Source organism: Macaca thibetana, chromosome 19 (assembly GCF_024542745.1).
Source record: "Macaca thibetana thibetana isolate TM-01 chromosome 19, ASM2454274v1, whole genome shotgun sequence".
Taxonomy (NCBI): domain Eukaryota; kingdom Metazoa; phylum Chordata; class Mammalia; order Primates; family Cercopithecidae; genus Macaca; species Macaca thibetana.
Window position 1 is genome coordinate 44,893,977 of NC_065596.1, and position 27,830 is coordinate 44,921,806.

Here is a 27,830-nt window from a genome sequence, read left to right on the forward strand (position 1 = left end):
TCCTAGGCCATTTCTGCCCCTCTCACTTCCTAGTGGTTTGCAGAGGGGAACCACTAAGGCTGCCTCTTCTGTGCCTGGCCCTGTGTTGGCACGGGGAAGTGACTGAGACACCCCAGACCCCCTTCTCCCTCACAGACCAGTGAGGCAGATAGACCTGACACCAGTAGTGACAGCCCGAATGCGTCATTGAGAGGACGGGGGCGGGGTGGGAGGGAGGCAGAGGCAGATGGGTCAGGGCTGGGATAGGGGAGGACAGGGGCCTGTAGGATCCAAGGGGAGAGTGGGTACTGCTGACTCAGTCTGCGGGGGTTGAAGAGCTGTCTAAACTTAGACCAAAAAGATAGGATGGGGCCCGGACACCTGGCTCCTGCCTGTAATCCCAGCACTTCGGGAGGCAGAGACAGGAGGATCACTTGAGGCCAGGAGTTCCGGACCAGATTGGACAACATAGTGAGACCCGCATCTCTACAAAATAATTTAAAAATCAGTTGGGCATAGTGGTGCAGGCCTGTAGTCCCAGCTACTCAGGAGGCTGAGGTGGGAAGATTGGTTGAGCCCAGGAATTCAAGGCTGCAATGAGCTATGATTGCCCCACCGCACTCCAGCCTGGGTGATAAGAGTGAGACCCCTGTCTTTAAAATAATAATAGCAAAAATACTGGGCTGGGTGCAGTGGCTCACGCCTGTAATCTAACACTTTGGGAAGCCGAGGTGGGCAAATCGCTGAGGTCAGGAGTTCCAGACCAGCCTGGCCAACATGGTGAAACCCAGTCTCCACTAAAAATACAAAAATTAGCTGGGTGTGGTGGCAGGCGCCTGTAGTTCCAGCTGCTTGGGAGGCTGAGGCAGGAGAATCGCCTGAGCCCAGGAGGTGGAGGCTGCAATGAGATCACACCACTGCATCCAGCCCGGGCAACAGAGTGAGACTCCGTCTCAAAAAATAAATAAATCCTTCACGCCTGTAATCCCAGCACTTTGGGAGGCCGAGACGGGCAGATCACGAGGTCAGGAGAGCGAGACCATCCTGGCTAACACAGTGAAACCCCGTCTCTACTAAAAATACAAAACAAAAAAATTAGCCGGGCGTGGTGGTGGGCGCCTGTAGTCCCAGCTACACAGGAGGCTGAGGCGGGAGAATGGCGTGAACCCGGGAGGCGGAGCTTGCAGTGAGCCTAGATTGTGCCACTGCACTCCAGCCTGGGCGACAGAGCGAGACTCTGGCTCAAAAATAAATAAATAAATAAATAAAAATTTTTTAAAAATCCTAATGAAAGGATAGAATGGGGCTCAGGGCCTTGGAAGAGGGTCAGCTTCTAACAAGAGGTATTTCAACTGAGTCCTAAAGCATCAGTAGCATTCCTCTGGGAAGTGCTGTCACCCTGAAGGAAAGGGTGTTCTAGGCAGAGAGAATGACAAATGCAAAAGCTTGGAGGTGAGAGTGTGGCTCATCTCTGGCAGGGTCCTCTACTCCCTGCCCGGGGAATTCCCCCAACATCATACCCTGACAGAGCTGCCTTAGGTCTCCTAGTCCTGGAGTCCACAACAGGTTAATGGGCTGTAATGGAAACGCTATAGAGGGCAGGCCCTAGGCTTGTTCCCTCACAGCCTGATGCTTTTTTGTTTGTTCTGAGACAGTCTCGCTCTGTTGCCCAGGCTGGTGTGCAGTGGTGTGATCTTGGCTCACTGCAACCTTGGCCTCCCGGGTTCAAGCGATTCTCCTGCCTTAGCTTCCCAAGTAGCTGAGATGACAGGCACCCACAACCATGCCTGGCTAATTTTTGTATTTTTAGTACAGACGGAGTTTTACCATGTTGGCCAGGCTAGTCTCTAACTCCCAACCTCAGGTAATCCACCTGCCTTAGCCTTCCAAAGTACTGGGATTAAAGGCATGAGCCACCACGCCCAGCCTTTTGTTTTGTTTGCTTTTTTAGACAGGGTCTCATGCTCACGCTGTCACCCAGGCTGGAGTGCAGTGACTGCATCACAGACCACTGCAGCCTGGACCTCCCAGGTTCAAGCAATCCTCCCATCTCAACCTCTCGAGTAGCTGGGACTACAGGCGTGTGCCACCACGCCCACCTAATTTTAAAATTACTTTGTAGAGACAGTCTCATTACGTTGTCCAGGCTGGCCTTGAACTCCTGGGCTCAAGCGATCCTCCCACCTTGGTCTCCCGAAGAGATGGGCTTACAGGTGACAGCCACCGTGCCGGACTCAACCTGATGGTTTCACTACTGCCTTTGACTTTGGCCCACACGAATCAAATGTATCACTGTGGGCCACTGACTCAACTTCCCCATCTATCCAGTGGGAACAGAATATTGGATTGCACATAATAATCTCATTTTAAAGAGCTATAACGAAACAATTTATGTATTATATAGCTTTAAAAATACATCTTGTAGATTAAAGGACTCAAGAAACAATAGCAAGACTGCAAAACGCTGCCACGTCAGGTGACACTTTGGCCAGTTATGGAAAATGCTGACAAAACAAGAATTTGCCAGCATGGGCAAAGATATACTATTATCAACCCGACTCATTAAAATAGTAATATTGAACTAATTCGAAGTAGTTTGTTTTTTGTTTTTGAGACAGAGTCTCGCTCTGTTGCCCAGGCAGAAGTGCAGTGGTACGACCTCAGGTCACTGCAACCGCCGCTGCTCGGGTTCAAGCGATTCTTGTGCCTCAGCCTCCTGAGTAGCTGGAATTACAGGTGCCTGCCACCATGCCTGGCTAAGTTTTGTATTTTTGGTAGAGACGGGGTTTCTCCGTGTCGGCCAGGCTGGTCTTGAACTCCTGACCTCAAGTGATCTGCCTGCCTCGGCCTCCCAAAGTGCTGGGATTACAGGCGTGAGCCGCTGCGCCCGGCCAGCAGTTTATAATGTTTTTTATTCCTTGGTTCTAAACCTGTAAGGAACATAAATGGGGTGATTAATTTTGGCTCCTTGAATACCTGCCTGGCAGGTGCTGAGTCAGTGGTACCACACGATGACTCGGAGGTTCTCACTCAGGGACACCCTTCTGACTCCGTTTCAGTCCATGACTCAGGAGGAAAGGTTCTGGGGCCTCACCAGCGCCCTACACACCCTCGTTTCCCGAGGGGCACCATTATATTCTTCCTTTATTGGCTGTCCTTGTATAATACAAATCTTCAAGTTTAGATACAAAAAAAATCTGGAAATAAAAGATAGAAAAGTACCCGCCAGGCACCCCTTCCCCTTCTTCCCGGACCCCTCCCCAGCGGGCACAGACATGAGGTAACTGCGCATCTTCTCCTCCTCCCCCCTCCCCGCCTCCTGGGCCCCCAACTTGGCCCCAGCCCCCATGAGACCTTGGCCCAAGGAACACATGGGCCCCAGAGCTGGAGGGCGATGGGGGTGACTACAGCATTGGCAGTGAACGCAGCGTGTGGGCAGAGGGCAGCCCTTAGCTTGTGCTGTGTATGGGGGGAGGAGACGACCAGATTTGGGGTGGGCACTGGTGTGGGGCCCAGGAGAGCCCCTAAGCAAGTGTCCCCCCCCATCCTGTCCAACACTGGAAGGTGGGAGGTCAACAGAAACTGGGAAATGGAGCGTGAACCAAGGGCATTCAGTGGGATTGTGGCCAACCCCTGTGTCTGGGGTGGGGGAAGGGGGCATCGCCAGCCTAAGTCCGGCAGTGAAATGGTTCCCTTAGCCAGGCTGGGTCCATCCCTGAATTCCATCCTGTTCCAACCTGGGTGTCACAATGTTGGTTCTGTAGTGGTTGTTGGGGTGGTTGAGAGAGGGGGGTGTTGAGAGGGTGCTGAGGGGCGCAGCCCCAGAGAGCAGGGTTAGGGGAGAGGTTGTGCCTCCACCCCCAGGCGTGGGGCGCCTGGAGATGATGGAGTGGGCGGGGCGGCTCGGGCTACAGTTCAATCTCGAATGTCTTCTGCAGGTCACCAGAAAAGGGGTTGGAGGGTTTCTCCACAGTGGGTTTGCCTTCTAATGCCGCCCACTGGGCCTCAAAGGGGTCCAACTCTGGAGCTGGGGCAGGCGCTGGCTCCGGGGGCCAGGGGGCCCCATTGGGGCGAGGGCGGGCCTGGCTCCCAGGGGCACTGGGTATGGCAGGGGGTGGGAAGGCCCCAGCTTTCCCAAGCAGGGTGGCGGGCTGAGGCTGGAGCTGGGCGGCTGAGCAGAAGGCATTGGCCACCATCTGTGAGGGTGTGATGCCCACCACAGGCACCCGGGGCATCGGTGGGTAGCCCAAGCCTGGGTAGGTGGGCACAAAAGGGGGCTGCATGTGCGGGGGTGGCAGGAACACGGCCACTTGGGCAGATGCCGCGTCAAAGGGCCCCACAGGGGCAGGGAAAGGCTGCAAGGCAGGAGGCATGGTGGGCACCGGGGCCACAGACACTGTTTTTGCTGCTGCTGCTGCTGCTGCTGCTGCTGTTGCTGCTGCTGCTGCTGCTGTTGCTGCTGCTGCTGCTGGGCCTTGGCCACCTGTGACACCTCCTCCAGCCATCGCTCAGCCTCTGAAGGTGTCCGCTTGTGCCCGGGCTGGAAGGCAGCTGCAGGGGGCACGGAGGGCTCACCCCAGGCAGAAGTCCCTGGAGAGAGGAGAGGGATAGGTGAGGGGGCAAGGGCTTCAGCAGAAGAACCTCAGGCTGGGAACTGGCATGGTGTGGGGATCAGAGCACAGACTCTGGAGCCAGACCGCCTGCCTCTGAATCCCAGCTCTGCACCTCCCTAGCTTGCTGACTTCAGGCAGGTGACTTCACCATTCTGGACCACATAATGGCTCTGGAGTGCTAAGAACATACAATTCTGAGCTTCTAAGGTCCTATGATGGGAAAGTCTAAGTAGGACTGACATCCTCCTAGCTCCACTGCCCTTCTGACTGGTCAGTGCCAAACCTGGGATTCACTATTTTGTTTTGTTTGTCTGTTTTGAGAGAGTTTCACTCTGTTGCCCAGGCTGGGATGCAGTGGCCCTATCTCGGCTCACTGCAACCGCCGCCTCCCAGGTTCAAGCAATTCTCGTGCCTCAGCCTCCTGAGTAGCTGGGATTACAGGCGCGCACCATCACACCCAGCTGATTTTTTGTATGTTTAGTAGAGGCGAGGTTTCAACATGTTGCCCAGGCTGGACTCAAACTCCTATCTCAAGTGATCCCCCCACCTCGGCCACCCAAAGTACTAGGATTACAGGCATGAGCCACCACACCCAGCTGGTATTCACTATTTTGAATATCACCCTTGATTCTCTAATACTTTCAGAATGTATTGTTTTAGGAGTTAAGATTCTAAGATTGCATGGATCTTTCTCCACATGTATAATATTATCCTAACATAGTAAGGTCTGACAGTTTAGGGTGGGGCTTTCTAAGATTCTCGAATTCTACATTTACAGCGTTTGAGACTCTAAGGTGCTCCTGTGGTTCTAGGATAAGCCCATGGCTCTAAGATGATACACGGTTCTCAAGGATTCCATGGTTCCAAAACGATCTCTGAGCTCTAAGGTGATCCCAAGATTCTAGGATGAGCCCATGCCTCTGAGATGACCCCATGGCTCTAAGATGATCCCGTATCTCTAAGATAAATCACGGTTCTAAGGTGATCACTTGATTCTCAGCTAATCCCATGGCTCTAAGATGATCCATGGTTCTAGGATGATCCTCTGGCTCTAAGATGATCTGTGTTTCTAAGGTGATCCTATGGCTCTAAGATGATCCATAGTTCTAGGATGATCCCTTGGTTCTAAGGGGATCCCATGGTTCTACAGGGATTCCATAGCTCTAAAATGATCAAGGGCTCTGAGATGATCCATGGCTCTAAGATGATCACATGATTCTCAGATAATCCCATGGTTCTAGGCTGATCCCCTGGCTCTAAGATGATCCCTGGGTCTAAGGTGATCACACGATTCTGAGGTAATCCCATGGCTCTAAGATGATCCATGGATCTAGGATAATCCCCTGACTCTAAGATGATCCATGGTTCTAAGGGGATCCCATGGTTCTACAGGGATTCCATAGCTCTAAAATGATCAAGGGCTCTGAGATGATCCATGGCTCTAAGATGATCACATGATTCTCAGATAATCCCATGGTTCTAGGCTGATCCCCTGGCTCTAAGATGATCCCTGGGTCTAAGGTGATCACACGATTCTGAGGTAATCCCATGGCTCTAAGATGATCCATGGATCTAGGATAATCCCCTGACTCTAAGATGATCCATGGTTCTAAAGTGATCGCGTGATTCTCAGGTAATCCCATAGCTCTAAGATGATCTCTGGTTCTAAGGTGATTGCATGATTCTGAGGTAATCCCATGACTCTAAGATGATCCACGGACCTAGGATGATCCCCTGGCTCTAAGATGGTCCATGGTTCTAAAATAATCACATGATTCTCACGTAATCCCATGGCTCTAAGATGATCCATGGTTCTAGGATGATCCCCTGGCTCTGAGGTGATCCATGATTCTAAGCCTGTAGGATCCCAAGACCCCTGGAGTGTCTGGGTAGCCCTGGATAGAGGAGGGGGTACAGGAAGGACATGCAGGGTGTCTGCCCAGTAGAAAGCCTGGCTTTACCTGTTGTGGCAGGTGGTGGCCCTGGTGCTGGTGCTCCAGCACTGGCAAAAGATGAACTGATCTGTGTGCACAGAGCGTTGATGCTGTCACTGTCGCTGGCGCCAGGAGGCTCCATCTCAGGCACTGGGAAGCAGGGCAGGACGGAGGTCAGCAAACAGGCCCAGGCCCTGCCGCAGCCCCACCCTTTATCCCACGCCCTTGGTGGCCCTCTCTTGTGACCTGTATCCTTTCCTGCTGTAGTAACTAAGTGGCCATGACCGCCAAATAACTGCACACGTGTGTGTCACATCTGAATGGCAGAACGATCAACTTACTGTGTGACATTTGATGGTTGACAGTAACAGGGACCCCAAACCAAGGACCTCAAGATTTGTGTGCGGCCACAAACCAGAAGAGATGTCTAAAACATTTAGCAACATATATTAGTTTAAAAATATGCCCAACCATGTGCATGGCAAGGACATGGGCCCAGTCTGAATGGATTGTGGCATGGCCGCTCACTGGCTGGGGATCATTTGTCCAGCTTTGGGCAGAGAAGTGGGGCCCTGTCCACCCCACCCAGCCTGACCTATGGCAAACATCATGAGAGCAGAGATGTGCCTGTGCCAGCAAGGCAGGAGACACTGAGCAGGCATGGCGGCCCCGCGAGGGCTTGGGATGAGCACAGGTACCATCCAAATAAACAATTAAGGACTGCCATGTGTGGTGTGTGACACATGTCTGTGACATTTTAGCCAATGGCTGTCTCCAAGGGGTCATGCAGATGCTCCAGTGAACATCAGAACTGGCCGTAGGTGTCTGCAGGTGTGCTGTGGGGGCGCCCAGGTGGGACAGCCAATGTCAACAATGATTGTGCATATTCATCCAAACAGGCATGCAGCTTCTGAGGTTGTGGCATCTGAGGGTGACTGGAGTCCAGGTGTGTGGCGTCCTGATGCGTGACCCCCAGGTGTGAGTGCATCTGCCGTGTGATGTACGAGTGTGTTTGCAGGTGTGCATGAATCTGCACATGTGGCTTTGGAGTTTGCATAAATCTGGGTGTGTGATCTGTGAAGGTGTGTAAATCTGAGTGTGTTTCTTTTTAAAAAATATTTATTTATTTTTGACACAGGGTCTCATTCTGTTGCCCAGGCTGGAGTGTAGTGGCACAATCTTGGCTCCCTGCAACCTCTGCCTCCCAGGCTCAAGCAATCTTCCTGAGTAGCTGTGACTACAGGTGCATGCCACTGCACCTGGTTAACAATAAAGGTTAATTTTTAAAATTTTTTTGTAGAGATGAGATCTTGCTGTGCTGCCCAGGCTGGTCTCAAACTCCTGAGCTCAAGTGATCCTCCCTCCTTGGCCTCCCAAAGTGTTGGGATTACAGGTATGAGTCACCACGTCTGGCCATGTGTGACTTCTGACTCTGTGATTTTGGAGTGTGCGTGACTTGAGAGTATACCTGACTCTGAGTTTGTGACTTCTGAGCATGTGTGACATGTGTGTGAGGGTACGATGTCTATGTATGTGAAATTTCTGTGTGGCATGTCACATCCAAGTGAGCGTGCAGCTGGCCACAGGAGTGTGAGGCTTCTAAATAAAGCCTGGAGCTCCTGCCACCTCTCAGGAGCACGTGTGACAGCCTGGGGAGTGTGCCTGATGTCAGGCTGCGTAAGGACAGCAAATGTGAGGGTGTGTGATGGCCCAGGAGTGCTGCAGGCATGGAGTGAGTGTGCGTCACTCTCAACAAGGGTGGGCACCTGCTCACCGGTTACCTTTTGGAGCAGCCCAGCCTCCTGGATACAGCTCAACACCCTCCCACACCAATCCCCAAGGCCATAATGGGTAGGCGATGCAGATTTGGCATCCAGGAACAAGAGTGTGGGCCAGACCACATGGCTTCACTGGCTGCTGGTGGGGAAGACAGCCCTTCTGCCTGCCTCCCTCAGGCAAAACTCAGTGGCATGCCACTTCTATCTTCTTCCTTTCCCATGGCAGACATTGTTCTCAATTTTTTTTTTTTTTTTTTTTTGAGACAGGATCTCACTCTGTTGCCCAGGCTAGAGTGAAGTGGTGCAATCTGAGCTCACTGCAGCCTCAATCTGCTGGGCTCAAGCAATTCTCCTTTCTCAGCCTCCTGAGTAGCTAAGACTACAGGCATGCGCGACCACACTAGACTAGTTTTTGTATTTTTTTGTAGAGACAGGGTTTAGCCAAGTCATCTGCCTCAAGGGATCCTTGAACCCCTCTTGGGCTCAAGTGATCTGCCTGCCTTGGCCTCCCAAAGTCCTGGGACTACAAGCATGAGCCACTGCACCTGGCTGGACATCGCTTTTAGATCATGATGTATACCACCTGTCTCCTTTCCCTGGCCCACGGCAGACATTAGTAATCAAACACGATTTTTTCCTCCACGGAGCTCTTTGCTCACCTTACCCATCACCTGTCCAGACTTCATGGCTCCCCTGACCAAGTGCTAGAAGAAACAGATCCTTGTAACTCCATCTTCCCTCCAAGTAAAACACGACCTTTATATCTCCTCTCTCCTATCACCAGCCATGGCAGACAATGCCAATCAATTATGATGTGCTGCTCCTTTTCGTGATGGGTACTGCCTCTGCTCAACTCTGTGCCCACAACAAATATCCCTGATCCATCACTATGCCCCCTGACCCCTGGGATCTCTGAGCTCACTGGTGCCCTGCATGTCATGTTTCTACTGACCAATTCTGGGAGTCTCCCCTTTGGGTAAAAACATAACACTCTTCCTACTCTCTCTTCTCCCTTGCCCATGACACACACTGTAAGGAGATCATGATTGCTAACCAATCATGATGTGCACCATCCTTCTTGTTTTCCTTAACCACAGCAGACATTGCTAATTGATCATGATTTGTGATGCCTTTTTTGCCATCCCTTGATGCTCTCTGCCCTAGGCAGACATTGCTAATCCATCGCAATCCTCCTTTCCTTAGAGCCTGAGGAATACCTGTATCCTTCACCTAGCCAGATTTCATAGGCAAATGCTTGGAGGGAGAGAGCACGCATTAACTTACAGTGCTTCAGTCTATTTCTGAGCAAAAACAGGCCAACAGTGTTGCTTCTCTTCTTTCCCTGGCCCATGGCAAACTTCCTTATCCATGCCCGACTTCTTTGTCCATAGTGGACTTTACTAACTAATCATGACGTGCGTCATCTTTCTCCTTTTCCTTAACCACACCAGACATTGCTAATTGATCATAACTTGTGAGGCCTTTCTGCTATCCCTTACTCAGAGCAGACATGGTTTATCAATCCTGATTTGTGCTGTCTCCTTCCTCTCCCTTGCCCACTGCTAATCGATCATGACATGTTCCACCTCTCTCTCCTTTGCCCATGGCAGACAGTGCAAATCAATCACAGTGTGAACCATCTCGCCTCTATCCCTTGCCCACATCAGATAGTGCCAATTGATTCCAGTGCCCTTTCCCACTGGGCCCAGGGCTCACCTGTGCCCTTCACCTGGAAGTCAGTGCGGCGCTGCAGCGTGGATGGCAGCTCATTCAGTCGTAGGCTCAGCTGCCGTTTGAAAGGTGAGTTCTTCTGGCTGAGTGCTGGGAACCCACGGAAGGAGCCCTGGCGAACCAACTGCTCCAGGGGGGCATGGCGCCGGGGGATGGCGGCCGCAGTGGTGCCTGCAGCCACGGGGGTGCCTGCCTCACCCTTCTCACCAGGGGATGTGGTGGCTGGTGTTGGGGACACGTGCCCAGGCTGGGCAGGGCCAGGAGCCACAGTGGGGGCAGCTGCTGCCTCTGCTGGAGACATGGGGGAGATGGATGGTTAGGTATCTCACCATGGCATTCAAGGCCTCTCCCGCCTGGTTCTCTGGGTCATTCTCCAAGGCTGCCTTCCTTGTCAGTGAGTCCTGCCCGTACGACAAGCTAGTCAAAGCCTTGAGATATCCCTCACTCCCACCCAAGTCAAGATCCCCTTCCCCAGGAGGTCCTTGGAAAACCGTCCCCCAGGCTCACCCTCTGTGTCTCGCCAGCTTCCTGCCCCTTTCTGTCTTGCCCTGCTGCTCTCACCATTCTTCCCTCGGAGACCCTCTATCTCCCTTTCCGATCATTTAACAAACACTTATTTGGTGCCGGAATAACGTATGAGGCATTGTTCCAGATGCTTTGCAAGTATTAACTCATTCAATCCACACGACTACGCATGGGGTTGATACGATCCTCATTTTACAGATGTGGAAACTGAGACCCAGCAAAGGCCCAGTGTGATATGCTCCAAATGACACTGCTAGGAAAGGACAGACTGACTCTGGAGCCCATGCTCCAAATGACTGCCCACCCTGTCTCCCTCTGGCCTCGCTCTCTGTATCATGTCTTTCTCTGTCACTGTCTGTTCCCCTCTGTCTCCCACCTCCCAGCCTTCTTCCCACCTCAAGGAGCTCCTCCCTTCCTCCAGTCATTCTAGACATGGCTTGGATGCTTCATCCTCTGAGAAGCTTTCCAGATTGTTCTGGTCTCTCAGCCTGGCTCCCTCCACTCTGAGACTGTTCTCTGTCCTCTGGGAGGAAGCCTGACCTCCCTACTCAGCAGGAGAGGCAGGCTCTTCAAGGGCAGGGCTCCCCTCACCCCTGCCAAACTATGGACACACACCTACCCTCCTACCAGGGCCTCCCCGAGCTGCGGCCTGAATACCATGGAGATTAAACTCGGGCCCAGAGAGACCCTCCCAGAAGGATGTCGCCCAGTGCTGCTTCTCCCATCGTGACACAATGGGGCACCCATGCAGGTCTGGCCCAGGGTAGTGGAAACAGCCCAGGACAGGTTGGAACCAGGAAACCACCTCTGCCCCCACTCACTGTGTGACCTCAGTAAGTCCCCTCCCCTCTCTGGGCTCCAGTTTGCCAACTAGAAACCTGGGATAAACATCTCATGCTACTTCCCAAGCCTCCGAGAGGGTCAGTTTAGGTGGTGAATGTTAAATGTTTTGGAATCCAACAAAAGCATGCCTGGACACAGTGGCTCATGCCTATAATCCCAGCACTTTGAGAGGCCGAGGTGGGAGGATCACTTGAGGCCAGGAGTTCAAGACCAGCCTTGCCAACATGGTGAAATACCATCTCTACTAAAAATACAAAAAAAGATTAGTTGGGTGTAGTGGCACATGCCTGGGATTACAGCTACTCCAGAAGCTGAGGCAGGAGAATTGCTTGAACCCGAGAGGCAGAGGTTGCAGTGAGCCAAGATCACACCATTGCACTCCCGCCTGGGCAACAGAGCGAGACTCTGTCTCCAAAAAAGAAAAATAAAACAAACAAACTTAGCTGGGTGTGGTGGTGGGCACCTGTAATCCCAGCTACTCAGGAGGCTGAGGCATACGAACTGCTTGAAACCAGGAGGCGGAGGTTGCAGTGAGCTGAGATGGCGACACTGCACTCCAGCCTGGGTGCCAGAGAGAGACTCTGTCTCAAAAAAAAGATGTTCTTTTTTTTCCCCTTACAATCCAGGATCCAATTCAGGATCACATCTTGCACCTATTAATACCTGTCAAATCTCATTCGTCTCCCTTAATCAGGATCAGTTTCCAATGGTAAATTCTTTGTAAATTTTAGTAGTGTTTTCCCAAAAAACGTAAACTAGAATTCACAGTAAAAAATAAATAGATAAATTAATTAAATTATATGGTGACTCAGGACATACATACAATTATAATTTAAACATACACACACATACACACACACACACACACACACACACAGTTTTAGAACTTACAAAGTAACCATTTACCTAGAAAGTTAGTTTTACCAAGTATGTTTCAAACTTTCTTGATGGCAATCCAGAGTAAGAGGTATCTTTTATATGGTAGCCTCTTACATGCACACGCGCGCGCACACACACACACACACACACACACACTCTCACACTCAAATAAAAGTATCATTAAATTATATTTAACCCTTATGCCATTCAATATACTCTGATATTTTCTATGATTCTCTACTTCATTGTTTTTAAATTCTTTTTTTTTTTTTTTTTTTTGAGACAGAGTCTTGCTCTGTCGCCCAGGCTGGAGTGCAGTGGCCGGATCTCGGCTCACTGCAAACTCCGCCTCCCGGGTTTATGCCATTCTCCTGCCTCAGCCTCCCGAGTAGCTGGGACTACAGGTGCCCGCCACCTCGCCTGGCTAGTTTTTTGTATTTTTTAGTAGAGACGGGGTTTCACCATGTTAGCCCATGTTAGGATGGTCTCGATCTCCTGACCTCGTGATCTGCCCGTCTCGGCCTCCCAAAGTGCTGGGATTACAGGCTTGAGCCACCGCACCCAGCCTCATTTTTTTTTTTTTTGAGACAGGGTCTCACTCTGTCTGTCACCCAGGTTTGAGTGTGGTGGCACAATCGCAGCTGTCTGCAGCCTCTACCTCCTGGGCCCAGGTGATCCTCCTGCCTCAGCCTCCTGAGTAGCTGGGACCACAGGCTGCACCACCATGCCTGGCTAATTTTTTAATGATTTGTAGAGACAGGGTTTCCCTATGTTGCCCAGGTTGATTTCATTTTTTAAAATGCCAGCCACATGGGCTGGGCCCAGTTGTCCATACCTATAACACCAGTGCTTTGGGAGGCTGAGGTGGGAGGATCATTTGAGGCCAGGAGTTTGAGACCAGCCTGGGAAACACAGCAAGATCCCAGTTCTACAAAAACTAAAAATAAAACTAGCCAGATGCTGTGGTACGTGCCCATATTCCCAGCTACCTGGAGGCTGAGGCAGGAGAATTACCTGAGCCCAGGAGTTTGAGGCTGCAGGGAGCTGTGATCACGCCACTGCACTCCAGCCTGGGCAACAGAATTAGACCTCAACTCAGAAAACAAAACAAAAAATGCCAGCTACAGTACAGCAAATTGGCTTCACAGGTCTTGATACACAGATTGGAAAGTCCTGAGAAGGCCAGGCGCCATGGCTCACGCCTGTAATCCCAGCACTTTGGGAGGCCGAGGCAGGTGGATCACCTGAGGTCAGGAGTTTGAGACCAGCCTGGCCAACATGGGGAAACCCTGTCTCTAATAAAAATACAAAAATTAGCCATGCCTGTAATCCTGGCTACTCGAGAGGCTGAGCCAGGAGAATTGCTTGAACCCAGGAGGTGGAGATTGCAGTGAGCCAAGATCGCACCCTTGCACTCCAGCCTGGGTGACAGAGCAAGACTCTGTCTCAAAAAAAGACAGAGTCTTACTCTACTGCCCAGACCGGAGTGCAGTGGTGTGATCTCGGCTCACTGCAACCTCCACCTCCAGGGTTCCAGCAATCCTCCTGCCTCAGCCTCCCAAGTAGTTGGGATTACAGGTGTAGGCCACCATGCCCGGTTAATTTTTGTATTTTTAGTAGAGACGAGGTTTCACCATGTTGCCCAGGCTGGTCTCGAACTTCTGATCTCAAGTGATCTGCCCACCTTGGCCTCTCAAAGTGCTGGGATTACAGGCGTGAGCCATGGCGCCTGGCCTGAAGCATCCCCTGCTTTGTAAACTGTTGAGTCCCTGTACCTCTGAAGCCCCCCGCCCCCCGACCTTGGGTACCCTGTGCCCACTCTGTGCCCTGCTGGTGCTCAGGGCAACACCCACCTTTCTTCTTGTCCGGGGCCTCTCGCTCAGCAGGCCGCCCACCCCCAGACAGGCGGAAGGAGCCCTCGCGGGCGAAGCTGGTGCGGCTGGCATCGAAGGCGGCCGTGACCCCGCATTCCTTCTCCCGTCGCTGTTTTCGCTCCAGGCAGGCGGCAAAAGCACAGCCCACGGCGTGGCTCAGCCTCTCGCCCTGTGGGGAGAGGATGGGCGGGGGTTAGAGGTGCTGGGCAGGGCGGACAGGGGCCAGGGGCACTGGGTTACAGCCACTAGGTACTGGATCGCGCTGGATGAGTCCCTGCACTTCTCTGGGCCTCAGTGCTCATCTGCACCACAAGGAAGGGCTGGAAATGACAGCTCCAAGTGAGAGAAGCCAGAAACCAAGGAGCCTGTTGTGTGGCTCCACTTACCGGAAATTCCAGAAGAGACAAAACTAATCTATGGTGAAAAAAGTCAGAACAGGCCAGGAGTGGTGGCTCTCTCCTGTAATGCTAGCACTTTGGGAGGCTAAGGCAGGAGGTTCCCTTGAGCCCAGGAGGTCAAGGCTGCAGGGAGCTATGATTGCACCACTGCACTCCAGCTTGGGTGACAGAACGAGATTCTGTCTCAAAAAAAGAAAGTCAGAATAGTGGTAGTTTCCTATGGGGTGGGGAATGACTGGAAAGGGTATGAAGGGATGATTGGGTGCTGGCAATGTTCTAGATATTGATAGGGGTTTGGTTACATGGGTGTATGCAATTGTCAAAATTCGTTGACTGTACACTGAAGGCTTGTGCATTGCTATGGACTAAATGTGTGTTTCTCTCCCAATTCAAACACTGAAGCCCTCATTCACAATGTGCTGGTATTTGGGTGTAGGCCTTTGGGAGACAATGAGAGTTATGTTAGATCATGAGGTGGGATCCTCATGATGGAATTAGTGCCCTTATTTATTTATTTTCTAGGACAGGGTCTCACTCTGACGCTCATGCTGGAGTGCAGCGGCACAACCTCAGCTCACTGCAACCTCTACCTCCCGGCTTCAAGCAATTCCCCTGCCTCAGCCTCCCAGTAGCTGGGAGTATAGGCATGCACCACCACGCCCGGCTAAGTTTTGTATTTTTAGTAGAGATGGGATTTCACGATGTTGGCGAGGCTGGACTCGAACTCCTGACCTCAGGTGATCTGCCCACCTGCGCCTCCCAAAGTGTTGGGATTACAGGCATAAGCCACTATGCCTGGCCAGGATTAATGCCCTTAAAAAGGAGAAAAAGGCCGGGCGCGGTGGCTCAAGCCTGTAATCCCAGCACTTTGGGAGGCCGAGGCGGGTGGATCACGAGGTCAGGAGATCGAGACCATCCTGGCTAACATGGTGAAACCCCGTCTCTACTAAAAATACAAAAAAAAAACTAGCCGGGCGTGGTGGCGGGCGCCTGTAGTCCCAGCTACTCGGAGGCTGAGGCGGGAGAATGGCGTGAACCCGGGAGGTGGAGCTTGCAGTGAGCCGAGATCGCGCCACTGCACTCCAGCCTGGGCGACAGAGCGAGACTCCGTCTCAAAAAAAAAAAAAAAAAAAAAAAGGAGAAAAAGACATGAGATCTCCCCTCCACCTTGCCAGGTGAAGATACAGAAAGCAGGCATCCGTCTGCAAACCAGGAAAAGAGCCCTCACCAAGAAATGAGCCATTTGACACCCTGACCTCAGGCATCCAGCCTCTAGAAGTGCAAGAAACAAATGTTTGTCATTTAAGCCACACAGTCTACACCATTTGGTTACAGCGGCCTGAACTAAGACAATTATATCTTTCGCTTTGAAGGAAAAAAAAAAAAAATCTGAGGGCCAGGCGCGGTGGCTCAAGCCTGTAATCCCAGCACTTTGGGAGGCCGAGACGGGCAGATCACGAGGTCAGGAGATCAAGACCATCCTGGCTAACACGGTGAAACCCCGTCTCTACTAAAAAATACAAAAAACTAGCCGGGCGAGGTGGCGGGCGCCTGTAGTCCCAGCTACTCGAGAGGCTGAGGCAGGAGAATGGCATAAACCCGGGAGGTGGAGCTTGCAGTGAGCTGAGATCCGGCCACGGCACTCCAGCCTGGGCGACAGAGCGAGACTTCGTCTCAAAAAAAAAAAAAAAAAAAAAAAAAAAAAATCTGGAAACAAATACAAATTATACTTAATGGTGTGCATGCTGAAATATGGAGCGGGAAGTAGTCCGATGCCTACAAAAAGTATCAGATGGTCCAAGCACAGTGGCTCACACCTGTAATCCCAGCACTTTAGGAGGCTGAGGCAGGCGAATCACTTGAGGCCAGGAGTTTGAGACCAGCCTGGCCAACATGGTGAAACCCTGTCTCTACTAAAAATACAAAAATTAGCCGGGCGTGGTGGCAGGCACCTGTAATCCCAGCTACTATGGAGGCTGAGGCAAGAGAATTGCTTGAACCCGGGAGGTGGAGGTTTCAGTGAGCCAAGATCGTGCCACTGTACTCCAGTCTCACTCTGTCTCAAAAAAAAAAAAAAAAAGTAAGTAATGAACTACTGATCCAAGCGGCTCACGCCTGTAATCCGAGCACTTTGGGAGGCCAAGGTGAGTGGATCACTTGAGTCCAGGAGTTCCAGACAAGCCTGGGCAACATGGTGAAACCCTGTCTCTACAAAAAATACAGAAAATTAGCCGGGCATGGTGGCATGTGCCTGTAGTCCCAGCTACTCAGGAAGCTGAGGTGGGAGAATCACTTGAACCCAGGTTGCAGTGAGGTGAGACTGCACCACTGCACGCCAGCCTGGGTGACAGAGAGAGACCTTGTCTCATTAAATAAATTAATTAAATTAAAAATATTGCCGGGTGGGGTGGCTCACACCTGTAATCCCAGCACTTTGTAATCCCAAAGTGCTGGGATTACAGGTGTGAGCCACTGAGCCACCGTGCCCAGCCAATACTCTTTTTTTTTTTTTTTTTGAGATGGAGTCTCACTCTGTCACCCAAGCTGGAGTGCAGTGGTGCAATTCTGGCTCACTGCAACCTCCACCTCCTGGGCTCAAGTGATTCTCCTGCCTCAGCCTCCTGAGTAGCTAGGACTACAGGTGTGCACCACCACACCTGGCTAATTTTTTGTATTTCAGTGGAGATGGGATTTTACCATGTGGTCCAGGGTGGTCTTGAAAGCCTGAGCTCAGGCAATCCACCCGCCCCAGCATCCCAAAGTGCTGGGATTACAGGTATGAGCCACTGCACCCGGCCCTCACGTGAATACTCTAAATTGGGAACTGAGTATACCCTCTTCTCCAGATGAGGAAACTGGGCACACAGAGGTGAGTGACCTGCCTGAATGGAGGAAGATTGTCAGGGTGGGGCTGGGATGCCAGGGCATGGGAGGGAAGAGCCGGCCAGCTGTGGCAATACTCACGGAGTCCTTGAGTGCCAGAAAACAGTGGCAGATCCAGCGGCGGGTGGTCCCATCACGGCAGATATAGGAGAAAGCCTTGTCCAGGTTGCGGTCAGGAGCACAAAAGGAGACCTTTTCGATGGTCTGGTCGACCAGAAGATCCTAGGAGGGGCCGGGGAGGCCAGGAGAAGAGTGTGAACTGTCTTTCGAGTATTCACTCAACATTCTCTCCGTGTCTGCTGAAATCCCGTCCTGAACGGGGTAGGGACCCAGCAGTCACTGAGACACCCTGTGCCCTGCCTGCAGAGGGCTCCCAGGTCAGAGGGAAGATCAGACCCATCACGAGATGGGCAGCCCAGAGTACAGGCAGGATGTGATGACGGAGGCCCAGGCAGAGGGGTCAGGGCCAGCGTGGCAAAAGCCGGCTTGGGGTTAGTCAGACAGGGCTTCCTGAAGCAGGTATTAACTGGGAAAAAAAGTCAAGGAACAGTATTTTGGGCTGAGGAAACTGCCTTGCAAAGGTGGTGGCCTTGTTCTGTCATTAACCCAACTCTCAGCATGTCCTGGGCACCTCCTAGGGCAGTCTCTGGGCTGGGGACAGGGGATTCAAGGTGAGCAAACAGATACCTAGATCGTGGCCTCATAGTGCTTCCTTCTGGCTGGGCAGGGTGACAACAAACACTTAACAGCTAACATTCATTGATCTGAGCAGTTATGTACGATGTACCAGACCCTATTAAATAATTTTTTTCTTCCCAGAAGAAGTCTTGCTCTGTCACCCAGGCTAGAGTGCATTGGTGTGATCTTGGCTTACTGAAACCTCTGCCTCCTGGGTTCAAGCGATTCTCCCGTCTCAGCCTCCCAAGTAGCTGGGATTATAGGCACGCATCACTACATCTGGCTAATTTTTGTATTTTTAGTAGAGGTGGAGTTTCACCATCTTGGTCAGGCTAGTCTCGAACTCCTGACCTCAGGTGATCTACCCGCCTCAGCCTCCCAAAGTGCTGGGATTGTAGGTATGAGCCACCGTGCCCAGCCCGCATTAAAAATTGTATTAAAAATTATTTTGTATAGATGGAACCTTGCTCCTTTTCACAGGCTGATCTTGAACTCCTGGCTTCAAGGGGCCCTCCCAGCCAGGCACCATTTCAAACAACTTGCATATGCTTTCTCACTTAATGGTAGGGTCTATGATAATCCCACCCCCACTCCTTTTTTTTTGAGATGGAGTTTCGCTGTTGTTGCCCAGGCTGGAGTGCAATGGCATGATCTCAGCTCACTGCAACCTCCACCTCTCGGGTGCAAGCGATTCTCCTGCCTCAGCCTCCCAAGTAGCTGGGATTACAGGCGTGCACCACCACATCTGGCTAATTTTTGTATTTTTAGTAGAGATGAGGTTTCACCATATTGCCAGGCTGGTCTTAAACTCCTGACCACAGGTGATCCTCCCTCCTTGGCCTCCCAAAGTACTGGGATTACAGGCATGAGCCACCGCTCCCGGCCTATAATCCCCATTTTTTAGATGACACAACTGAGACCCAGAGAGGTTAAATCTCATGCCCAGGGGCCCTAAGCTGGGATCGGAGCTGAGGCAGCTGCTCCAGTCTCTCTCACCCACAGCCTATGCCAGTTCCCAAATAATCACTGCATTTATTCCTGAGTTATGATGACTGAGGGAGCACACGGCATCGTCTAGAAGGTCCCTGAGGGAGGGATGTGCAGAGGAGGTGGGAAGGCGTCCTCCGCTCTGATTCCAGCAGGGTGAGCAGACAGGCCCCCCGGTGTCCACCCCCACAGGCCTCCTACCTTGGTTTTGTCATCCACCACTCGGAGCCCATCGGCTGACACCCACAGGACAGACTTCACGGACTTTCGGCCCATCTGGGGAGAGGCAAGGGGACAAAGGAGCCGGGTCAGGGTGCCTCTCCCTGTCTGACCTTGCCCCCTCCCTTGTGCCAGCCCCCTCACTCACCGCCTTCAGCTTCTTCACCGCGTCTTCACACACGTGCATTCCCCGGGACTCCTCCACCTCCACGTGGCCCAGGTACTTGGGTTGGAGGGAATGGAGGGATATGAAACAGCACAGTAATCACTCATTCTCCGTGCCCACTGAGCATCTGCCATGCAGCAGACAATATTCTAAACACATGCATGACGTGTATGCAATCATTTATTCTGCATCTCAACTCTACAAGGTGGACACCCCATTCCTAGTCTAGACATGCAGATGGGGAAACTGAAGCACAGCATGTAGTAGTGATTCAGATCTAGCTATATCCCTGGGCCCTAACCTGGCACCATGGTCCTCCCGAGAGCCACCATTTGCATCTCTGTGCGTGAGGACTGGCCCCAGGCCATGCAAAGCTGCTCTGCCCACCCTAAAGCAGCTAGAAAGAGCCTGGGCCAGTCCCGGCAATGATTGACGGGAGTTAGGGTACCTGAGCCCCAACTCCCTCACCTGCAGGTGGGATGACTGTTGCCTCGAGTTTCCCAGAGGAAAGCTCAGTTGCACACAGCTGCAGTTTTAATAACACACCCTTTACTGACTGCCTTACTTTCCTCACTCCCAACACCATTTCCTGAACCTCCCAAATGAAGCCCTCACACTCAGAGTCTGCTTCCGGGGGAAGGGAACATAAGGTAGTGGAGGGGCTGTGACCATGGTCAGTCATCACTCAGCCAGGAAGGGGCTGAGCTCCACAGTCCAATGCCATGATTCCTGCTCTCCCCCTCATAGGAATGTAAAGGTATAGGGTATGGCTAAACCAGAACGCCCTTAACGGTAGAGCACTTTGCAAATGCTACACATGACATCATAGTTTCCAGGTGATAGTTTGCTGGTACAAGAAAACGTGTTTTGGTTGGTTGGTTGTTTTCAAGATTGGGTATCACTCTGTTGCCTAGGCTGGAGTGCAACGGCACAATTAAGGCTCACTGTAGCCTCGACCTTCCTGGACTCAAGTGAGCCTCCCACCTCAGCCTTGCGAATAGCTGGGACTACTGGTGCGTGCCACTGTGCCTGACTATTTTTTGTAGAGACAGGGTTTCTCTGTGTTTGCCCAGGCTGGTCTTGAACTCCTTGGCTCAAGCAATCCTCCCACCACAGCCTCCCAGTGTCCTGGAATTACAGGTGTGAGCCGCCACCACACTTCACACTTTTTTTTTTTTTTTTTCCTAGACAGAGTCTGCTCTGTCGCCCAGGCTGGAGTGCAGTGGTGCTATCTCGGCTCACTGCAACCTCTGCCTCCCGGGTTCAAGTGATTCTCCTGTCTCAGCCTCCCCAGTAGCTACAGGCGCCCTGCACCACGCCCGGCTAATTTTTGTATTTTTAGTAGAGATGGCAAGATGGCACCATGCCCAGCTAAGTTTTGTATTCTTAGTAGAGATGGGGTTTCACCATATTGGTCAGGCTGGTCTCGAACTCCTCACCTCAGGTGATCTACCTGCCTCAGCCTCCCAAAGTGCTGGGATTACAGGCATAAGCCACGGCGCCCGGCCGGCCTCATGCTTTTTAATACCAACTTCAAATGACTTGAGCGCGTGTCCCAGTCAGGCCGTGCATGCGCACAGCACAGCACCCCCGTCCACGCCCCGCCGCGCCCCGCCGCACTCCGCCCACTCACCCTGACCGGGAAGCTGCACGTGCCCTTCCGCACTGCGTCCTCGTCCGCCTGCCACTGGTGCGGGCGCGACGCCTCAGGCACGTAGGCTGGCTTCCTCCGCCGCAGGCTCTGCCGTAACTTGTTCATGGTGCCCGCCCCGTCTGGTGACATAGGACAGTGATGTGGATCAAGGGCGGGGGTCAGAAGGTATGGAGCTCAACGGGGAGACCAGTGCTCAAGGAGCATGAGGAAAGGAGCCAACAGAAGCCAGGGGAGTGCGAGCACTGGGCACTGCGGATTCAGAACCACGGGGCTAAGGGGCGGGAGGTCTGGGGTGGGGGCATGGGGCACAGGTTTCAGGGCGTTGGAGGGCTTCTTGTCCGTGTGGTGGATGCTTCCTCATTCCCAGGCCATGAGCATCCAAAGGGTGGGAAGTCAGACATAGGAGGGCATGGGGGTTGGAGGGCATGGGGGTTGGAGGGCATGGGGGTTGGAGGGCATGGGGGTTGGAGGGCATAGGGGTCAGGGGCCACACAGGGGTTTTAGGGGTATGAGAGTCAGGCAGTGGGGTGATCAGAGGACAGCAGAGGAGTTGGGAACTGCATGGGTCAGAGGTGCGGGAGTCAGGTGCATGGGGTGTGGGGGATGGTGGCTTGCCTCTGGAACTCTGAGACGCAGCCATTCTGTGACAACTGTGTCTAGTCCCCAGGCAAGGCTTCTGGGGCCTTGCACCCACGACTGTCAGAGGCAGCGCTGTGGGTGTGTGGAGTGGGCATGGAGGTGGCAGCCACTAGGACAGTCTTCACTGATCAGCCATCCTGACAGTCCCAGGACTGGGAGCACCAACAGCAGAGGGGGACGTGTGTGTGTAAGCAAGTGTGCAATGGTATGTTCTGGAAAGCTATGAGGGGATCTGTATCTGAGCATGCAAGTAATGTCTCTGAGTGTTTCTGAAGGCTGTTTGGAAGAATGCATGTCTGAGAATGGTGTATGATAGTGTGCATCTGTGAGTGCTGTCTGTGAGGGATGCATCCAAAAGTGTGGTTGTTGTCTGCGGGTCTGAGTCCCTGAAGGTTGTTGCTGAAGGGCATCGATGTCTGAGAGTGCTTGTGTGTGTCTGCCGTCTATATCCGAGAGTGCCGTTGTTGTCTATGAGAACTTGTGGCTCAGTGCCTGTTGCCTGTGAGGGAGGGTGTGTCTGTGTTGAGCATGAGGCTGTCGTCTTTCAAAGGGTGTGCCCATGGCTGTTATCCATGTAGCTATGTCTCTGTGTGAAGGTGTGGCTATTGTCTGTGAGTCTGTGATGATACTGCCTCTGAGAGTGCGTCTGAGGGACCCACGAGACTGTCTGTGTCCAAGAGTGCAGCTGTTGGCGGCGAGCCTGTGTGGCTGTGGCTGTGGCTGTCATCTTAGAGTGTGGGTGCATGGGTATTGCGCAGAGGTTGTATCTGTGTGCAGTGGTGCATCTGTTAGGGTGTGTGAGAACATGAGGTTGTCTTTAGCGAGACTGTGTTCATGAGGGTTATTTTTAAGGGTGCGACTGTTGCCTGAGAGAGTGCTGGGTGCTCTTTGTGAGACTGTGTTTGTGCGTGTTTGTGCACAACCGTAGCTCCCTGTGAGAGCCTGGGCCCGCGGGTGCTGTCTGTGAAAGTGTGGCTGTCATCTGTAGAAATGTGGGTCTGTGTGTGTTGTCAGACTCTGCAAGAGTAGGTCTTTTTTTTTTTTTTTTTTGAGACAGAGTTTTGCTCTTGTTGGGAATGGAGGCTGGAGTGCAATGGCGCGATCTCGGCTCACAGCAACCTCTGCCTCCCGCGTTCAAGCGATTCTCCTGCCTCAGCCTCCCGAGTAGCTGGGATTACAGGCATGCGCCACCACCCCTGGATAATTTTGTATTTTTAATAGAGACGGAGTTTCTCCATGTTGTCCGGCTGGTCTCGAACTCCCGACCTCAGGTGATCTGCCCACCTCAGCCTCCCAAAGTGCTGGGATTATAGGCGTTGAGCCACCGCGCCCAGCCAACAGTGTGTCTCTTGAGAGTATGTATCTCAGAGTCTGTATCCAGCGAGCGTCTGTGGTCACCTGTGAATCTGGGTGTTGTCTGGGAATGTGTCTGTGTGTCTATGTATGTGTATATATGTTTGTGTATTAGTGTGATGAACATTTACTTAAGCACGTGTTCAAGTGTGTTACTGCATTAGCAAGTGTGTGTGATCTGAAAGAGATCTGTGTTTGTGTGTGTGTGTCTAACTGTATGTCTACAGATGTGAGTGTCTGAGTGTGGCCCTGCACTTGAGGCTGTAAGGGTGTCAGGGTGTGGGTCTGTGCATGAGTGGGACTCTGGCAGTCGCTGAGGAAGATGCCTGAGGGGGTCCACTCATGAATGTGATTAAGCCCATGTGATCGCAGGGACAGCTCCTCTGGTCATGCTAGGCAAGACCACATACCCATTCAGCCCTGCCGTGTCCCAGGCTGGTCACTCACCTGGATCCGTCCTGCAGGTTTCTGGGGGCCCCGGGGCCCCACACGGGGCTGGGGGCAGGTGCCGCTCAGGCCTCCGGGGTCCGCCCTGCCCGAGTAGGGGAGGACAAGGTGAGAAGTTTGTCTGGGGTGGGGCTCAGTCCGATACCTCACCCCAACTTGGACTTCAGTCAGCCCCCTCCATCTTGGGCTCCCTGATGACAGTCCTAGTTGTCCTAGCAACTGTTACCAGGGAGATCAGCCACCTGGTTCCAAGGGCCCAGGAAGAAGTAGGTATGTTTGGGGGGCATATGTTGGGGATGTGCTGGCCTCAGGAGAGCCTCACTGCCCAAGGGAATGCTATGAGAGTGGCCTTGCCCTCTAGATGCATGTCCAGGGCTATACACGTATGCAGCCAGCTGTATGTATCCATGTATCTACAGGTGTCCCTAGCATCCGGCAACAGCCCTATATACTTGGTTACACAGAGATGCAATCACAGCTACATACCTTAGATCGCAGATACACAGAAACAGTCACAACCCCAGAAAGCTGCCACCGTAAACATCTGGCCACATATTCATGTTCAGACACACATAGTCTCTACTACAGACATCTGTCCACATACATGTAGCACGTCCCAGCCCACTTAGTCCCCACCACAGACACCTGCTCACACCACCCACTGAAATCTGGTCACTTCCATCCACATTCTCAGCCATATACAAATAACGGGGCCCAGACACACCCACTAGAGCCGCACATGCACGGCCACACCCAGTGACAGCTATGTTTCCTCAGGCACCCGTCCAAGATACTGATGTCACAGGCCCACCCAGATAGAATCACACCCAGAGTTCACCCATTTGGTGACCCAGTCCCACACAACACAATCGCAGCTATACACACTTGTCACATGTGTCTCCACTGCTGCACACTGACATCTGGTCACAGATGCACACGGACAGGCACACATTTGGTCCCACGGAGACCACACGCAGGCACAGCTGCACGTGGACATGCAGCCTCAACCAGACCAGTCACACCAACACTCTGTTTTTGGTCACACACTGTCACATGATCACACATACCCAGTCATAGGTGCTCACATCTGGTCACAGCATCAGTCACACAGTCTACTGTGACAGCCATACTCATAGGGACAGTCCTCTATACACAACCACACACGGAGGTAGTGATGGCCACAGCACGCAACCACCCACAAACAACTATCCCCAAGAATGGCCACCCTCAAGACACAGCCATGGTGGTCCTGTAGACATGGCCACAGCATCAATGTCCACATGACCCAGCCACCTATCATGGTCATAATCCCGTCACCCAGTGTCCCATACACAGCTGTACCATGTCACTCCAACACAGTGAAACATATAGCCTTTTTTCATGCAGGCACACAAGTCACACAGACAAGTATGTGGCCACACAGAATCACAGCCCCGTGTGGACAGGTGCACAAAGTCATAAGCCCCACCTATACACATGTCTCACACATAGAGACAAAAGCGCACAGTTTTAGTTTCCCACGTCACAAGTACACAGTCCAGCGTAGGCACAGAAATGCAGTGACCAGGACGTGGCATTTATAGTTGGGTTTACACAGAAGACACAGGTCCTGATGGAGCCATGTGCACAGTCAGGGGCCAATCTCATCACCAAATCATACATTCAAACACAGGTAGTCCAGCACATACACACAGAGACAAAAACAGGCACGCAACTACAGACCCCAAACTCTTACAGGTGATGACATAGACACAAACATCTATAGTCACCCAGGGTCACAGACATGCAGGTCATACACAGTCATATGGAAGCCACAGTCACATAAACACCCCTACAAACATAATTTCCTGGCACCAATACGGAGACACATCCATAGCTTTAGTCACACACAAATAATCCTTTTAAATAGCCAGGGTTTCAGACACCTAGTCAAATACATAACCCAAATCACACATACAAGGCTAGAAATACATATAATCACTCATTATCACACACACAGCCAGATACAGTCATTTATATTAATACAACCCCAGTCACACACTCAGACATGGTTCTGCATACGCAACCACTGTCATACACAATACTGTCACACAACCCCAGGCACATAGACACAATGTGACTTCAGATACAATGGCAGTCACACCGGCAGAGTTGCACAGACAGGTGTGTGTCACTCATGTGTATAAAATCAGGTAGAGACACAACTATAAACATTGTCAGTCACTGGGAGGGTCACACATGCACATGGAGCCATAGACAACTCCACTCACACACACAGTCACAACTCCACCCACATCCTGTCAGTCACACGCATGCCCACCCCCAGACTCAACACATACTGTCACATACCCAGTTATAGTTACTGAGGCATACAAACAGGGTCACAAAAGACATAATCACAGACAACCACAGTCACAACCATGCACACCTCCAAACACAGTCAGACTAAAAAGTACAGGATTCTGCATAGTAAGCAGCTGTCACACACACATACACAGTCAAATACTAGGGTCACACACAGACACAATCATAGACACCACCACAAGCACACACACAGGATTCCTGTCACCAGCCGCAGCGTACGCGTGCACACACACACACACACAGCCACAGCCACACAAACACAGGGCACACTCCTAGCCACCTCCCCATTGCTTGCTTCCCCCCTTCCCCCCAGGTACCACACACAAAGCCGCCGTCACCGTCACCGCAGACGCTGCAGACAGACAGGGCTGCACCCGGTCCCTGGGGAGCCGCCCCCAGCCCAGCCTGTATGCTGGAGCCTGAGGGGCCAGGTCCGGGAGGGGGAGGCGGTGCATTGTCTGCGGGTGGGGCCACTCTTGGACAGCTAGGCAGCCCTGGGGACAAAGGGGGTGGCCCAGGGGTTCTGTGCCCTGGGACCCTTGACCAAGCCAGGGGGTGGAGGGATTGGGGGTTGCCTGAAATTGTCCTTATTTTATTCAGGCTGGGGTGGGGTAGAGTCCCAGGCACGGGACCTTGTTTTGAGAAGGGGCTGTGCCTGGGACACCGCCCAAGGATTGGGGGGATGCTGTGCCCAGGGTGCCTCTGAGGCCTGGGGGCAGGCTGTGCTTGGAGTCCCCCCATGCCTTGGCGTGGTGGGAAAGCTGTACGCAGTGACCCCATCCTTGAGACCGTGCCTAGGGAGTTGTTGTGCTGAGACCCCCTTAGGCAGGGAGAGGTAGGGATTGTGTCTGGAATCACCTCCTGGAGGCCTTGGTTTGATACGGGGGCTGTATCCCCGACCCCATCTCCATCCCCATCTAGTTCCAGGAGTTGTACCTAGAATCTCTGTACCCCTGTCCTTGATTTTGTGGGAGGTCTGTGTCCAGGATCCCTATTTCCAGGGCCTTGGCAAGAGATGGCCCAGGGGTCTGTGCCCAAGACCCTGGTCTCCTGGGCTTTGGCTTGTTGGGCCTGTTCCTGGACCCCCACCCAGGACCACCCTCTCCAGCCTTGGCACCCTCTCTCCATCCGGGCGCCGCGGCCGCCTCCCACCCTCCGCCACATCAGCAGCGGCGCCGCCCCCGACCCGAGCCCCCCTCTCCCGCCCTTCTCACGCTGGCCGCCGCGCTGCGGGACATCCAGGGCCCGGGCGCCCCCGCCTCCCGCGGCCCTGGCTGGGCCCGGCTCCCCGACTGCTGCTGCTGCTGCTGCTGCTGCGGTGGCGGCGGCGGCAGCTCGGTCTGACGCGGGCCAGGGCCCGGGGCCGGGGGATGGTGCGGGATGCACGCGCGCGAGCCTGCTCGGCTCCCGGGAGGATTCCGTTCCGGGGGCGGGGAAGCGTCCCTCGGCCTCGGCTCCCCGCCCCGGCCCCGCCCATTGGCCCGCCGCCTGCCGTATATGCAGAAAGACCCCGCCCCGCCCCGGCGCCTTGCGGGCCCTGCCCCGCCCCTTGGCCTGCAGACCCCGCCCCCACGCAGACACCACCCCGCCTTCCCCGGCGCGGCCACCGCCCCGCCACGCCCATTGGCCAGTCCCGGGCTGAGCATGCCAATGAACATCGCCGAGTCGTTCCCCCGGTCCATCCTGGCCTGGACTCCCTTCCCCTCCGTGACCCCTGACCTCAGATCCCCTCCAGCTCCGCGTCCGGAAGAGTTGCTTCTGGAGGTGCCTTGCCGCCCCACACCCCCAAATCTTCCCGCTAACCCCATGGTTCCCCAGCCCGGCGGGGGCGGGCAGAAGCGGTGACGAGGCACTTTTTGCAAGCAAGGGGAGGGGGTGTGAACAGA

General features: G+C 53.1%; 1 protein-coding gene across 1 annotated transcript; it reads right to left on the reverse strand.

Annotated features, from left to right (window-relative positions):
* Positions 1 to 3,105: 3,105 nt before the first annotated feature.
* On the reverse strand, positions 3,106 to 27,398 carry NUMBL (NUMB like endocytic adaptor protein). The gene is given in 11 exon segments (XM_050769016.1): positions 3,106 to 4,379; positions 4,382 to 4,569; positions 6,554 to 6,676; positions 10,021 to 10,326; positions 14,136 to 14,325; positions 17,519 to 17,659; positions 19,304 to 19,378; positions 19,470 to 19,544; positions 21,121 to 21,260; positions 23,581 to 23,665; positions 27,159 to 27,398. Coding segments are annotated over 11 exon segments (1,839 nt in total). The 5' UTR covers positions 27,183 to 27,398; the 3' UTR covers positions 3,106 to 3,887.
* Between the last annotated feature and the right edge of the window lie 432 nt (positions 27,399 to 27,830).